At 41.7% G+C, this 17,440-nt stretch overlaps 2 gene segments (V, D, J or C); one reads left to right on the forward strand and one right to left on the reverse strand.

The window, feature by feature from the left end:
• The first annotated feature begins 3,538 nt into the window (after positions 1 to 3,538).
• On the forward strand, positions 3,539 to 4,083 carry LOC120732064. The segment is given in 2 exon segments: positions 3,539 to 3,590; positions 3,698 to 4,083. Coding segments are annotated over 2 exon segments (375 nt in total).
• Positions 4,084 to 14,344: 10,261 nt separating this feature from the next.
• LOC120732067 lies at positions 14,345 to 16,138 on the reverse strand. The segment is given in 2 exon segments: positions 14,345 to 14,745; positions 16,099 to 16,138. A coding segment is annotated over 1 exon segment (255 nt).
• Positions 16,139 to 17,440: the final 1,302 nt, after the last annotated feature.

Genomic DNA, 17,440 nt, shown 5'->3' on the forward strand with positions numbered 1-17,440 from the left:
TCCCACAACTTAGACATTAACATTACTCACACTCTCATTACGCATACATATAGGATCTTGGGGGTGGGCACGATACACGGAGTCAGAATTACCATCAGGTGTACACCCCACCCCTGGCGTCGTTGCCCACCTCTCAATTTTGAATACACGTAGACATTGAGGGCTAGCAGGAGGGACTATGCGCTTACCTGCTGCTCTCTGGCAGGTAGCTCCATGCCCTCCTGGGTTTTAATTACACCTTAGAACACACATGCATCAACACTACAATGAGCGGGTGGAGGGAGGTTTGGAGTCTTCTCTCACCCCCGTTCTCTGCGGCCTGCTGGAGCGGGGGGGCTAGGAGGAGGAGTTGGCCGTCCGACTGCGGTCTGGAGTGTGGGGCCTCCCTGCTGCTGCAGAGTCGGGGCGGTCTGCCTCTCCCCACCGCAGGGAAAAGGGTAACACCACCTGGGTCTGGGTGCAGTTCCCCCCTCCAGGGGCAAGGGTACCTAGACCCGGTTCGTAGAGTACGCTTGGGGAGTGTGACCGTGTGTACAGCGTCTCTTTATGTCTGTCTCCACGTTGGTTGAGTGTGGAGTAAGTGCATATGAGAGCATGAGGGTGGGAATGGATGTTTGTGTCTGTGTGTGCCTGTATGTCTGTGTCTATATGTCAGGTTGGGTATCAGACGCCACCTCTCTGGGGACATCTCAGGCCCTCCAAGGTTTGGAGGTCTATCTCCCCCTACCACCACTTCCCCTGCCAGTGGCGGACTCCCTCAGGTGTCGGTGCGTTGGTGGTTCTTTGTGTCTGGGGGTGGGCGTCCAGGTACACACCGGCTCACTCCTTGGCGGCCGCTTATCGGGGCCTGGAGCCTGGGGCTCGCTCGGGCCACTTCGGAGGTGGGGTGCCCCCGGCCTCTCGGCCTGGGGCTCGGTCACTCAGGCACAGCTGGCTGCCGGCGGAGCTCACGGGCGCGTCACTGCAACTCCCCCTGGCTTCTGCTCCGCGGCTGCTGAGTGAGCCCTCATCTGGGACTCTCCTCAGCTCTTACTGGGACAGTGGCGCGGCTGCCCCTCTGTTGGTCTTCCTTGGTCTCTTGTGTTCTGGGGGCCTCTGGATGTCTGGAGTTTTGATCTCCTCCATACCTGCTTCATGCCCTGGAGGACGGGGCTGTGGCTCCCCACACTCCCTAGCAGATCGTTACATGGAGAAACCTTTGGAATGCAAGCATGCTGATCCACACAGGTATGCACACAGGTGTACACACGGGTATTCACAGACGCGGACTACAGCTTTCTTGGCTGCTGCCTCAAAGCACATTATGCGCTGTCTATCTTGCGTGCTGCACAATATCGTTTATTATTTAGTATCTACTGATATCTACTGCTATCTAGTTTATTGTGATGGTGCCGTTTTTTTTTATTTATTATGTTGCTCTTTGTTGTTTGCTTTCTCTTCTGTTTGTTTTCTCCATACAGGTGATCCAGGTGTTTTGTTTTGTTTTTTTTTCTTTCTTCCCCCCCTTCTCACCGTCTCTTCTCCCATTTGGTTTTCTTTCTCTCCCTCTCTTTCTTTCATTCTTTCTCCCTGTCCTATCCTCCAGTCATGTCTGTCCCGTTTGTAGCAACTGAAAATAAAATAAATTCATAATTATAATGAAGGTCAATCAAATGGACCAATATGGCAAGGCCATGACGATCCACTTGGTAAAATAAATCCGCTTGGCATCTTTCTTGGCCTTAAGACAACAATTCTGATGGCTATAGATCCAAACGGGACACAAAAAAAAAAAAAAGAAAAAAAAAAAAAAAAGATTTGGGCTGTAACAGTTGTAGTGATGTATATCAACTTGAAATGCTCCCAAAAATGGCTCCACAACATGTAAAAATATAATATAAGCTCTGGCGGACTTGGTTCTATGGTAGGTCTTAAAGGGTTAATAAAAAGACAGTATTTGATAGTAAACCAGAATAAACTTACTTCCAACATCCAGTCTGGTTCCTCCACCGAACGTGTACCACAGTGATACAAACTCATTGAGGCGCCGTACAAAAACCTCTGACTGTAGAGAGACACGGCTCTCTGACTCTGAAACAAACTCAACTAAATCATTCACTGTTTGCACAGCAGCCATGACTCAGCTGATACGACTTCTTCAAATAACATCATACAATGTTAGTTTAAATACAGTTCAATCCATGAGCTTTTGGACGATCACATTCTTTTGTCCTGTCCCGTTCGGCACTGAAGCAATCAGAATTATTGTCTGAAGGCCAAGAAAAATTCTCAACAGATTTATTTTCTCAAGTGTATCATTATGGCTTTGCCACACTGGTACACTTGATTGATCTTCATTATTTTTTTATTTTTATTTTTTTAAATGATTACAATTGGAACAGATATAACCGGGGGATCGTAAAGACAAAGACAGATAAGAGAAGTTTAAGAAAAGGAGAGGGAAAGAAAAACAGAGGGGAAGAGGGACAGTGAGAAAAGACAATGAAAACCCATGAGATCACCTGCTGGAAGAAAAAGAAGAAAACAAGCAAAAAGAGAACAACACAGTAGGGAGACCACAGCAACAACCTAGATAAGCATAAGTAAGAGTAAATAATAAAGACTGAATGCTACTGAGCAGCACAAAAGACCGACAGCAGACGATATGCTTAGAGGCAGCATCCAAGGAAGATAGTGAGTGTCTGTGCACACCTGTGTGCGTGAGTGCGCTTGTTTTCAAAAGGTTTCTCCATGTAACTATCTAATAGTAATTGTGGGGAGCCATAGCACTGTCCCCCAGGTCATGGAGCAAGCATGGAGGACATCCAGGACCCAGACATCTAGATTCCCCCCAGAGCACAAGAGCCCAAGCAGGACCACTGGAGGCACAGCCGCCTCCCTCCTAGAAACTAGCTGGGGAACAATGAGCTGGGAGGTCAATTCCTTGATCATTAATATGCAAATTGTCATGACCATTAATCAACAGCCACTGATCAATGGCCATGAGTAACACACATGGTCTGGTGCAAAGATTCAATATAAGTTCTGACGATGTGCTGCTTATGTTTTTATGCTGTAATCTTTATAGTGTAGTACAGAGCAAGATGAAGAAATGATGACTTTTCTTCGTGCAAATATTTACCATCTGTATTACCAGATTTTAAGTACGTCACAGAATAGCCTGCCCAATCCTCACAACCAAAGCTTGCTCAGCATAAGATGCACAATGTAAAACTTTAAAAAAATGCTTTTAAAAATAATCAACAAAACACAAATTGCTGATTTTATGAATAACTCAATGGATTAATTAAAAAGAGAAAGAGGAAAAAAGATGTAATTACAGCAGACAGAAATAGCAAATCACTGATTCTTGAACACAGAGTAAACCTTTTATAATGGACAAGGGCATTTCCATGATTTCCATAGAGAGGCACTTTGCATCAGCAGCACCATGCTCCAGTGCTCTGGGAGAGTTTATAGTCCTGAGAGTTGAACACTGGATGACTGACAGCTGTCCTTCATCACAACAGAAGCCACAGAAATCCTCCTCATCAAAAACATGACTTTGATCTGCGTCCTCATCTGGACTCTCCTCTGCTGCTGCTTCACAGGTAAAGTCCAGAGAATCAAACTCCTCTCCTCTATCAACATCTGTCCCTCTGAAATGAAGCCCACAAAACCATGAAGCTGCTTTATGTTTTTGTCTCTGTGTCCTCAGAGTCCAGAGGACAGATCACAGTGACTCAGCCTGGAGCAGTGAGCTCTGCTGTGGGAGGATCTGTGAGCATCAAGTGTACGACCAGTCAGAATGTTCATGGCAACAACCATTTAGCCTGGTACCAACAGAAAGATGGAGGAGTTCCGAAAATGCTCATTTACCTTGCTAGCACTCGATATTCAGGGATTCCAGCTCGTTTTACAGGCAGTGGATCAAACTCTGACTTCACTCTGACCATCAGTGGACTCCAGGCTGAAGATGCAGCAGTTTATTACTGTCAGAGTTATCACTGGCTGAACAGTCAAGCTGTGTTCACACAGTGAAAAACAGTCGTACAAAAACCTCCCTCAGTCAGACTGAACAGAAACTGAAGTGACTGCTGCAGCTGGAAGATACTGCAGAGACTGATACAGTTCACTGAGGACACACACACACACACACACACACACACACACACACACACACACACACACACACACACACACAGAGTGATAGAGTGAAAATGTTGTTGTTGCTAAAAAAAAGAAGAAGTTGGAAATCTATCTGTATCTCAGTCAATCAAATTTTGACCTTTGACCTCTGCTTCAGAGCAGCTCAAATACATGTGAACCAGTTCCTGAATATTGCTCATTATGAAAACATTCCTTAAAGAAAGAGAAAAAAACACAAGTAAATCACCAAAATCAGTGAGTCACAATTGTCTGCATAACTTATAAAAATACTTCAAATAGAAACTTTAAGTCCAGTTTTCTCAGGTTTGTAGATGTTTTTTCTTTTTTGCTGTTCAATACTAGTCTGATAACTTTGTCTTGCAATTCCAATAAAATTGATCCATGTTTGTGGCTGTAATGTGACAAAATGTGGGAAAGTTCAAGGGGGCCGAATACTTTTGCAAGCCAGTGTATGTGTGTCCTCATTAGGATAGGGATTTATATTGGCGTGAGGGACTGTAGCCTATAAGTTCTTATTGTTAAATGATAGTTATGAGATGGTGTGTTTCAGGTGATTTTACAGAAAAACACCAAAATAATGTACTGCATTACTTTAAAAAAGTACTCTGCATAATAGAATTGATAGGTTTGTAGCTTGAACCTATTCGCTGGAACGTTGAAGACAATATAATTACACAGCAAGCAAGACACGAGTAGGCAAAGTTCTTCATGTTTCTCGTGCACGGGAGAGAACCGGACAAACGCCGTTCCTTCGCTTGACCCCAGTTTCTCTCGTCCGTTCTCCCGTAACACTGCTCTTTTATTGAGGTTACATGAATATGCATAGGTTCATTAACATATGACGTCTACATACACACAAAGAGTACCTTGGCTTTGTGTGTGTGTATGTGTGGTCAAGATGTGACCCTGTGAAGACTCCCCAAAGCTGGTGCCAGGAGTCTAGGGCTCCATCTGAACAAAAGGCTCTTATATTTAAAGAAATATACGTGTGTTTGCTAAACCATATATCAGCAAGAGAAGATACGACCTCTCCTAGGAGGTGTGTGATCTATGCCAGAACACTCTGTAGAGGAGTGAACGCACCCCCCCCTTCATGCTACACAGAGTTGTTACAGACCTCCTAGGATGAGACATTCTTTCAATCTACAAATGATTATATACTTCTAAGCATATATGAGTAAATATTTCTAAGCATAAATGACAATGAACAATACAAAACCTAACAAGAATACTTTAAGATACCTACCTCAACACTGATCATTTGACTCATTCTTATATTGTGCTTTTCTACTCCACCTGAGAACTCAGATTGCTTTATATAACAAGCTACAACATGCTGAAACATTCATTAAACAGCATGCAATGACTTTGCATGAATAACGGCGGTGTCGCTCAATATTCTCAGTAATAAAATCATAATCTCTAAGTTCTTATCAATTCCCCTTCGCACTTATTCTTTAACATAAACTTTGCTTTACTTCATGTATTCAAAGTGACTTAATTCTACTGACTCATATTGACTACAGATAGCACACTGGTTTCCAATAAGAATCCTGGAAATCATTATTTAGAGTTTAATATTGACATCACCACAAAAGTAAGACAAACCTGAAACGTGAGGAGACTGAGACAACACAGGGGATGGTCAGCAGGAAACGAGATGCGGATGAAACACCAGTGAGACGCAGATGCTCCAACAAAGAGCAAAGAGGCAAACACACACTAATATACACACACAAGGAAACAAGGAAATGGCAGACAGGAGGAAGAGTTGATTCTAATTAGACGAGACTGGGAGGATGTAACCTGAAAACATTACCATAGAACCAAAAATACTAAGCAAAACACAATCGAGGAACAGAGAACATTAAACTCTGAACAATTATTACGCACACCCCACTTTGCAGTTATTTATTTGTAAAAGATGTTTGGAATCATGTATGATTTTCGTTCCACTTCTCACGTGTACACCACTTTGTGTTGGTCTTTCACGTGGAATTCCAATAAAATTGATTCATGTTTGTGGCTGTAATGTGACAAAATGTGGAAAAGCCACTGTAACACCACACAGTTTACACGAGACAATTTTATTTCTTATATGAATGTTATTTATTTTAGCTGTCACAAACAGGATGTGACAAATGATAATAACAACAACTGTACTGCATTAAAACATTCACAGCAGGTGGGATATCCAATCTTTAAGTGATGACGTATGAACCCTGCTTCTGGATCCAAACTATTCTGCATTTTTTGAGGCTGTTGTGTTTTTAACATGTCTGTTCTCTAAAACCTAAAAGAGGAATTATGGATTTGATCAATCTGGTCTCTGAATGCAATTGACACCCTTTTCTCAACGAGAAGTCTGAGCTCGGGTGAGCCTGAGTGCTGAAGATATCTACCTATTCAGAACCACGATAACAGGGTCCTTGCTGATCGGAGCTGGCTTGGCCCTGACTTATCGAAGAATTAAGAAAGCGAAACCGGCTGTTCAAACCCCCTCAAGGCTGCCCGCTGGGATTGAAACGATGGGATGAGGCGTGAGTTCTCAAAATGGGCTCATTGAGTGCAGCACGGATAAGATCTCGGAGAAGCTTACGGCTGCCGTGAATACTCAGAATAAGACCTCTGAGTGCAGACTGGATCACATCTTGGAGAAGCTCACTGCGGTCGTGAGTTCTCAGAATTGGCTCTTTGAGCACAAGAATGACAACATCACGGAGCGTAAGGTTGATAACATCATGGAGAAGCTCGCAGCTCTCCAACGGGACATTGAGAGACCAGTGTTGGACTGTTAGAACTGCTTTGAAATTCATATGAGTTGTTTGCACTAAAGTAAAAACCACCATCAGTTCATGCGGCTACCACTTCGGCGCCAGCTGCGGTCTCAAGGCTGGAGCTGAACAACAACACCCTGATAACGACTGTGTTTAGACTGTTCTTCCCATTCCATGCAAGGCCACCTGTGTTGGCTGGAAGACTGTTTACTTAGCCTGGCAGGGCGAAGGACACTGTCTCAGCTGAACTCTGGACACGCACACACATACAGACACAGACATATATACACATGCAGATGTACACTCATCCCCCCTCCAAACGCCTTTGACGCTTATTCCCTTCCGATGCTGACGGTGGATCAAGGAGACCAGCGCTTATGCTGCAGGCCCGGATGCACTGTCTACACTGGCTGTCTCTCACCCTTTACCCTCCCCTGTTGCTTGTCATGTGTTTCTTTGGTGTATTAAGAGTTTTTTCATGTGCAGAGTTGTTTTTTTCTGTTCTCAAACTGATCTCCCTGTTGGAGCTCAGTCTGGGGGGAGTTATTTTTTTCTCCTTATCTTTCCTCATGTGGTGCATTTTCCATGTTATACCTCTCTGACCTGTCTTCCCCATGTGATGTTTTTGGGTAATGTATGTATGGTCGGAGGGTAAGATGGCGCTGCCATTGCGTGCAATAGGTCGGCAGCCTTAACATGAAATTTCTCCTTGTGGGACTAATAAAGGTATCTTATCTTATCTTACGTTTTAACTGTCATGGTCCGGGTGAGTGCGGGGTTTTTCCACTCTGCTGGGCTCCACCTTCAGGCGGAGACTCCCATCAGCCTTCAAACCTGACTGCAATCAAGTCACCAGCATTTAAGACCAGCACTTACAACAGACCTCTGCCAGATCCTCAGCTAACCCACGTTAGTTCTAGGCCGCCAAGCTCTTGAGAGTTTCCCTAACATCTGCATTTCTACTCAGTGTTTTCTCTCTGTCTTAGTACCTGCCTGTCACGCTTTACAAACAGGAGAGATGCATCTCTGTCTGGACACTGGGTTTCTGCTATCAGGTTGCACTCCCTTCATCGTGGCTCTTCATCTGCCTCCCTGCCAGGGCCGTTGCTCCAAGTATATTCCGGACTCTCTCCCCACCACTCCTCACCCAGACCCCCTAGACACCCTCCTTGCGCGACGCCTGCCCCTGCAATGCATAAGCCATAACCATCATAGTTTAATCAAATGTCTGTGATTCACTAGACTGCCACTGACTGGCTGTCTCTTCTCATTATAGTGACTCTGTGTAACTCCACCCAGGCCGCCGCCCCTTTTCCCCTCCCCAGGATCTGTACTTAAACTCTTGCATCTAGTCATAGCACACTGTCTGAGTTTCATGTTTCATAGTTCACAGTTCGTAGCCTTTATAGTTCCTGCATTGTAATTAAACTAGGCACTGTAAATAAAGCACTGTTTTGCCTACCTCTGTGTCTGCGTTTGAGTCCACACACACCGCCTGGCCCTCTCGGCCGTAACATTAACGCTTTTTATTTTGTTCCATTTAATCTAAACAAGCCCCTAAAAAAAAGTCAGTGATCACTGTCGGCCTCTTTCGGTTTTTATCATCACAATTCATTTTAAAGCTCAGTTTTTTAAACCTTATAATGTAACTACAGCCCAGCCCATGCAGCACTATATTATAATAAGTAATATATTATAAAAATGCATAGTTCCCATTATTTCTGTACAGTTATTTATTTCATATTCTGTATAGTTTTTCATATTTATATCCTGTTCATAGCCTGTACATAGCTTGTACTCACTACAGCCTGTACATACTTATAGTTATAGAATATTCACAACATACTTCATACCGTGTACAGTATAACATACCATAATAGACCCATTTCTGTAATATACTCACATATCCATATTATTGCTAATATATATATTGTAATATATCTATATCACTAAAGTGCTTCTGGATGGATGCAAACTGCATTTTGTTGCCCTGTACCTGTGCATGTGCAATGACAATAAAGTTGAATTCTATTCTATTCTATTCTAACCTTATATTGCAGTTGTTCTCCTCAATGAAGTCTGGTCCGTTAACAGCATCCTGCCATGCAGTTACATTTGTTCCTAACCATCGGGAACCCTCATCGAGTGAAAAAAGTTCATCCTCCAGCTTCACTGTGTTTATATTATGCTAACCATAGCTGTGTAGCTAGCCCAACTTCAGTAACCCTACAAACGCCACTGTTGTTTAGTTTTCTGTCTTCATTTATGTCAGAAGTGATAGCAGAGCTGTATGTTTTAATTTTTCTGTGTGAGTTAAGCTGCCAGAGTTTTGGCTTCATGACCCTCCTTCATGGTTTGTGCACGTCTAAACTCAGTTTGCTCTTCATGGCATTTCGGCCGACAACACAAAATACTTGCTGGATCTACTGTCCACCCACCATGTGATGACCCTCCTCCGAGATCCCCCCCTATCAAAGGGAAATGCACCGCTCTGAAGGTACTGCTGCTGCGGCGCTACTCCCCCTCCGATGCAGAGCGGGCTGAGAAACTCCTCTCTCTCTCTGGCCTGGGTGATGGTACCGCTCTCGAACTCATGGAGAGCACGCTGTCCTTGCTAGGAACGGATGACGGCGGATTCCTCTTCACTCACGTCTTCCTTGAGCTGGCCTTGACAACTCCCCCCTGCTGGGTGTGAAGGATTCCCAGTCACTTGCAGAAGAAGTGGATCGCATTCTCCTGGCTACCAGGAGCTTTGACATCGAGACGATAATTCCGACTCTCCCGCGCCCCCACCGATTCTCCCAGGGGCCTCCAACTCATCAATAGTGGCTGGGATTGCGGTGTCATCGAAAAGGGTTGTGTTTTTACCATAAGCTTGCCAGCGCTGTGCCGCCTTTGCAATTTTAAGGCCCAGGGAAATGAGCCCGCCTGTGCTCTGTAGCGGCCGTGACCGCTGGCAATAAGGAAAGGCTGCACTTCATAGAGGACTCATGCTCGGGGAGACGTTTTCTGGTTGACTCCGGCTCCCAGAAGAGCCTCGGGAACGCTCGTGTCGTCTTTGCATACCTCCACAATGGTATATTATTTAATCTTAAGAAAAAAAATGGAGATTTCTCGCGTACCACCAGAGAGAGCCCAAGTACCACTTGTGGTATGTGTACCACAGTTTGAGAAAGACTGCTTTAGATCATGCACAGAACCAGTTAAAATGATAATACTGCTGAGCATTACACACTACATCACAAAACAGAAAATAACATGTTCAGGACATGAAAGTCGAGTCTTTCCAGTCTCACAGGTTATCCTGTTATTCTACAAAACATTTTAACAAGTGATATCTGCGCTGTGGTCATGTTTAACTTTTCCAACCTGTGGTCAGCATCGTGCATCAATGTGAATCACTGCAAGGTTTTTTGTACTGAGTGAGTTTTTAAAAACTCTAAAATAACTTTTACAAATTGTTCCTTTTTTTTTTTTAATTTCACTTTTGAGGCCATGTTTACATGCACAGGTGTAGTTTGAAAAACATTGACTTTTCTATTTATTCTGGCCTATTTTTTTACATGTGAACAGCACTTTAATTTGTTGACAGGTCATTTTCTAACTTCTTTCAGGGTGAAGATTCTCAGAAACTCTGTTCATGTGTTTGTGAGTAGATAAGTACAGTATTTCTTTTCTTTTTTTTATGTGAACAAAATCAGATTGTGTCTTACAAGGACAAATGTGTGTGCTTTTATCTTCAGACAACACTGTCTATAGTTAGCATGGTTTTTTTTTTTGGAATTTTTGGCATTTTTCCCATCATTGGATAGTAAAACAGTGAAGACAGACAGTAAAGGGCTACAGGTTAGACTCAAATCCAGGCTGCTCTGCTGCCCCGTCCCATGACCCACTGAGCTAAACTGGCACCCTGCACAGTCCTGATTGGCCAACACTTGGATTGGGGTGAGAAAATCTCCTTTCCAAAAAAATCGTTCTTTTGAAACAAATTACACTGGACATTGTGAAAAACTGATTAACTGATAAACAGCATCAACTATCTGAGCCAAATAGCTGTTGTATTCAGTCAGGTGATTTCCATAGAGAGGCACTTTGCATCAGCAGCACCATGCTCCAGTGCTCTGGGAGAGTTTATAGTCCTGAGAGTTGAACACTGGATGACTGACAGCTGTCCTTCATCACAACAGAAGCCACAGAAATCCTCCTCATCAAAAACATGACTTTGATCTGCGTCCTCATCTGGACTCTCCTCTGCTGCTGCTTCACAGGTAAAGTCCAGAGAATCAAACTCCTCTCCTCTATCAACATCTGTCCCTCTGAAATGAAGCCCACAAAACCATGAAGCTGCTTTATGTTTTTGTCTCTGTATCCTCAGAGTCCAGAGGACAGATCACAGTGACTCAGCCTGGAGCAGTGAGCTCTGCTGTGGGAGCAACTGTGAGCATCAAGTGTACGACCAGTCAGAATGTTCATGTTTGGAACAACAATCACTGTTTAGCCTGGTACCAACAGAAAGATGGAGGAGTTCCCAAACTGCTCATTAAGTTTGCTAGCACTCGACAATCAGGGATTCCAGCTCGTTTTACAGGCAGTGGATCAAACTCTGACTTCACTCTGACCATCAGTGGAGTCCAGGCTGAAGATGCAGCAGTTTATTACTGTCAGAGTTTTCACTATCCTAACAGTCAGGATGTGTTCACACAGTGAAAAACAGTCGTACAAAAACCTCCCTCAGTCAGACTGAACAGAAACTGAAGTGACTGCTGCAGCTGGAAGATACTGCAGAGACTGATACAGTTCACTGAGGACACACACACACACACACACACACACACACACACACACACACACACACACACACACACACTGAAAGTGTGATTGTTGCTAAAGGAAAAAAAAGTTGGAAATATATCATTTTTTTTAACAAATCATTTGTGACCTTTGACTTCTGCTTCATACCAGCTCAAATAAATCTCAATTTCTAAATATCGATCATTATCAAAAATCATATTTCTTTAAGAAAAAAAATCTGACACTAAATGAACTCACCAAAAGTCAGTGAGTCATAATTATCTGCACAATTTAGCAAATACTTTAAATAGAAACTTTAAGTCCAAATCAGTCAAATGATCAAATTTCCATCTTTTCTTTCTCAGGTTTTTAGATTTTCTCTTTTTTGCTCTTCCACACTGCCATGGTCCAAAGACCTGTTGACTTCCTATTCATGTTTTTGATTATTAATATGATTCGTTTCATTTATTTTCTGTTTTCCAGTCGCATCTCTTCGTCCCTCTGTTCCTTATGTTCTGTCAACCCGTGTCTCAGAGCTATTCTCTGGTTCCCTGTTGTATTTGGATTCTGCGTTCTGTGTGAGTGTATTCGTCATGTCTGATGAGGTTCAGCTGTGTCTGCCTTCTGTGGTGTATTCCCTCGTTACCCTCTGTGTATATTAGTATGTGTTCTAATAATAGCACTGACACATGTTCACATTCCTCAAATTGAGTTATTAATATTTAAACAGGTTATAGTCAAAGGTCAGCTGCCCATCTCAGAGTTAACCAACTCTGACTTTAAACTTAGGAGTTAAAACTGCTTTGTTCCTGAAAGCAGTTGAACAAATTGAGTTGAGATGGAATCTTGAGCTCTCAGTTTGAGAACAGATGAAGGTGAATTTATTGAACCGTTTACCTCGACTTAAGCACATACCTGTGTACTGAACAGCCCTCGTCAGTGGATCCCAACACCAGTATTTGACAGTAACAGGTGAGCCTCAACTTTAATTTGTAAAGAGACAAGACACCATGAGAACTGACATTACAATACTTTTATTTTACAAAAGTCAGCGTCTTTCAGTTCAAAGTTTGTTAGGCAGCTATTGCACATTTAAAACAACAACACAAACACAACGCAGCAACAAGAAACTATGCAGTACATTATAACCGAATACTTAAACATGACTGCACAACAACCTTTCAAAAGAACATTTGTAGATGAATTGTTATTTTCCTTCCAATACTTGAAACATTTTCTGAACATCACTTTTTGGTGCATGGCTTGTTGCATGCATACCCCACCTGTCTTAACGGGACTATAAATACAACTATATACAGTCACATTTGTAAAAACAAAAAACTTTTATACTAAACACTTTTAAAATGTACAATTTTGAAGAAGCCCAGGAGCAATCCCATTTCAAAACACTTAGAATAACACAACTTCCTCCCAAAAGGCCACAGGTTTTAACCACAGCTTTCCAGCATCAGTTCATGTAAATGCAGCTACAGCTTTCCAAATCCCAGGAATCCTTTTAATGCAGTGTTCATAAGATCTTTAAATTGATCCTCGTATGCAACACGTCTCGGAAGATACAGGGATAAGCTGCACATCGATGCGTATCCCCGACTCCTGATCATAAAAGTCTATGTTGCAGGACCCCAGTGGTGGAAGTAAGTCAGCCCCAGTTATAAAGACCAGCAGCTCTTCAAACGTGTGGTCCACCTCTTGCTCTGTTAAAATACATACAACTAGTAAATAAACCGTAACGTGTAGGTTCATGAATAAAAGATTTATAATCAGTTACACTGTTATGTAGAGCGGTTGCATTAATGACAATTTAGGAGTCAAAAACAGGTTGTTAGGCAAAACTAATACTGCAAAGCATCGTATAATGAAAAAGCAAAGCAATCCTGCCCTCCTAAGACACAGGACATTAATTTTTGTCCTCCGAGTCGGAGACCTGTATGTCAAGGACCCTTGACAGGTATTCATATACCTAAATGCCAAGAGAAAGAACATATGTGTGTCGTCGTTAGGATAGGGATTTATGTTGGTGTGAGAGACTGTAGCCTACAAGTTCATATTGTTCAATGACAGTTATGACATGTTGTGTTTCAGGTGATTTTACAGAAAAAAAAACACCAAAATAACGTACTGAATACTTTTAACAAAAAAAACTCTGTATATTAAATGACTTCTTAAAATACCTACCCCAACACTGATCACGAGAATAGACTCATTCTTATACAGCGCTTTTCTGCTCCACCTGCGCAGTCAGTGTTTCATACAACAAACTGCAACATGCTGAAACATTTCATTACACAGCATGCAATGAATTTGCATATATGTAATGTCTTTAATATCCTGCTTAGTAATGGCAGTGTCTCTCAATTCCCCTTCGCACTTATTCTTTAACATAAACTTTGCTTTACTTCATGTATTGAAAGTGACTTAATTCTACTGACTCATATTGACTACAGATAGCACACTGGTTTCCAATTAGAACCCTGGAAATCATTATTTAGAGTTTAATATTCACATCACCACAAAAGTAAGACAAACACTCGGTTCTTATTTAATGTAGATATTTTTTTATTCTTTAAAACTTTAAACAAACTTTAAACTTTAAACAAAGCAATGAAAAATGAGAGAAGGAATTGGAAAAAAAAAAAAAAAAGCAGTGTGAAAGTAAGACCAGCATGAAAGTCACATATAGTTCAGGACTGGGGACACTGGTCTCTCATCAGTGGCTCTGAGACCAGAGTCTGGGAGCCCTGGGTGGCCTCACAGGTCACAGAGCCCACCTTCATCCAGTGGTCTGCAGGGAGCCTCAGGGTGCTGCTCCAGCTGTAGAGGCCGTCGTTCTCCTGCACCACGGGGCTCCTGCTCTCCTCCCAGCTGATGCTGCCACTGCCATCCACCTTCCAGGACAGACTCCAGTCTGAGGGGAAGCCCTTGTTGGCCAGACACATGACTGTGGCCTCCCCCTGTTTCAGCTCCTCACTGGAGGGACCCAGCACCTTCAGGGCGGGGCGGGCATCACCTAGGAAACACCAATCAGGTTAGAGGACATGAACCACAATTTGATTTTCTCCGTTAAGAAGTTTCTGTCAGGTGTTTTTTCTGCTCCACCAGTCATTCACTCACACATTGTTTCACTTCCCTTTAAGAAACCTCTCATGCATATCAGCACAGAGAGAATCATCACACAGTTTGAGCTGAAATATGTTCAAACTACACTGGAAATAAAAAAACAAAACAAAACAAAGATGTGTCAACAATTTTAAAAGATGTTAAGCTTCAACGTCATCAGTTCTTCATAATAAACAGCTTGTTCTGGATAAGAAACTCAATACCACTACTTACCTCATGTTTTTTTTTTTTTACTGCTTACATTGTTTTAAATGATATGATACAATAAGAACACCAGAGATCTTTATCTTCACTCTGTGCAGTTTAACTTTTTTCATTGGAAATTGTCCTGAGTGTCTGAATATTCATTTCCAAAGCTGACTTTGTTTCTTAGGACAAAATTTATGAATAAAATAATTAATCAGTTACACAAAAAGTTTCCTAGCCTTTCATATTAAATGAAATTAAAGAGAAGAAAATTACATTAAAAAAAAAAGCTCTATGGCTGACTTACTTCCAACTTGCAGTCTGGTTCCTCCACCAAAAGTCCACCACAGTGATACAAACTCATTGAGGCGCCGCACAAAAACCTCTGACTGTAGAGAGACACGGCTCTCTGACTCTAACAGACTGGATTAAAACTAAAAGCTCTCGAGACTTAACCAGATATATGTATATGTAAAATATCCTCAAGTCCACTCTGATGTTTCATATTGTGTTTAATATTCATTTTAACATTTATTCTGAAGCTAACTTTGTTTCTTCATGAAAATTTATCTAAAAACTATTTTCCTGAGGTTTTTTCTGGCACACTGAACAGAAAAGTTAAGATAACCACAAGAAAGAAATTTGCTAAAGTAAATGAGGTTTAAGTTCGACTTACTTCCAACTTGCAGTCTGGTTCCTCCACCGAACGTGTACCACAGTGATACAAACTCATTGAGCCGCCGTACAAAAACCTCTGACTGTAGAGAGACACGGCTCTCTGACTCTGTTAGACTGAACTAAACCTACAAGCCCTCAAAATACAACTTTACCATCAGAACTAGAAATAATAATTAATAATATGAAACATCCCACAATTTCATTGGAAATCATCCTGAGTGTCTGAATATTCATTTCCAAAGCTGACTTTGTTTCTTAGGACAAAATTTATGAATAAAATAATTAATCAGTTACACAAAAAGTTTCCCAGCCTTTCATATTAAATGAAATTAAAGAAAAGAAAATTGCATTAAAAAAAAAAGCTCTAAAGCTGACTTACTTCCAACTTGCAGTCTGGTTCCTCCACCGAACGTGTACCACAGTGATACAAACTCATTGAGCCACCGTACAAAAACCTCTGACTGTAGAGAGACACGGCTCTCTGACTCTGAAACAAACAAACTCAACAATATGAATTCTTTAAATCATAATTTCATAACATATTAATATTATAATTTTTACATAAAAAACAACGAAACACAATAAAACTATATTCCAATAATCCAATTTGGTCATTTACATTATCAACTGTTAAGATACATCACTTTAATGCTTCCACCTTCTTTCTCATAACTCTAAACATTAAATTTAATTTTCAAGCTACAATCACAAAACTTAAAACTCATCAGGTAAATCCTCACAAATGCATCAAAACAGTTTTATGTTCTCTCACAAACACTTAGTGTCTTCAGATCGCGCACAGAACCAGTTAAAATGATAATACTGCTGAGCATTACACACTACGTCACAAAACAGAGCATGAAACTCAGGTCTTTCCAGTCTCACAGTTTGTCCTGTTATTCTACAAAACATATAAAATGTCAACCTAAAACAGATGAATGATTCTGAGCAGGGCCGTGCAGAGATGCTGGAAGGGACGGGTGCTCAAAGTTCAAAAGGGCACATGGAACCAGGCTGAATAACAACAACACTGTTGCTGTTGAGGGGTTGCTGCTGCTCCTGCTGCAGATAGTGATGGAGGTCTGTGTTGCTTTGAGACTGTAGACAGTAAAAAGTCCACAGCAGAGATGGTAGCTGATTAAAGAAGTGTTATGAGATGATAATAAAATGCAAAGATTGGTGACAGCGCTCGGAAGCATTAAACAACAAAACTGTGGGAAATGAACTCGGCTCTGCCTGTGAGTCACTCTTCCTTCTCATCTCATCTGTCACTCTCCACTTGCTGTACATCTCAGAACAGGGCACACTCTGGTGTTTCATTAATCTATTATTTAATTATCCATACTTAAAAGCTCATGCACCTAATCCAAAATAAAGTAATGATAGAAAAATGTTATAGAACCAAAGCATTGTGTTTATTATTGTTTTTATGCTTGAGCACCTCTGCTATACAACAACTGGTACAGAGATTTCTAGAGATTTTGCAACTGGCTTTTGGGCTGTGTGGGGTCTCTCTCTTCCGGAAGATGATTGAATAAAGAATTATAAATGTTTGGACCACTCCTGAGTTGGGTTTTCTCTGTTCTATCATGGGGATGAAAAAATCAGGTTTAATAGACAGTAATATATGATGAGTAATAATTTAAAAAATCCATACACATAAAACACACACACACACATACGGTGACATTTTATACCTTCTCCAGAATACTGTATATACT

This window comes from Simochromis diagramma, unplaced genomic scaffold, assembly GCF_900408965.1.
Source record: "Simochromis diagramma unplaced genomic scaffold, fSimDia1.1 OVJJ01000241.1, whole genome shotgun sequence".
Taxonomy (NCBI): Eukaryota; Metazoa; Chordata; class Actinopteri; order Cichliformes; family Cichlidae; genus Simochromis; species Simochromis diagramma.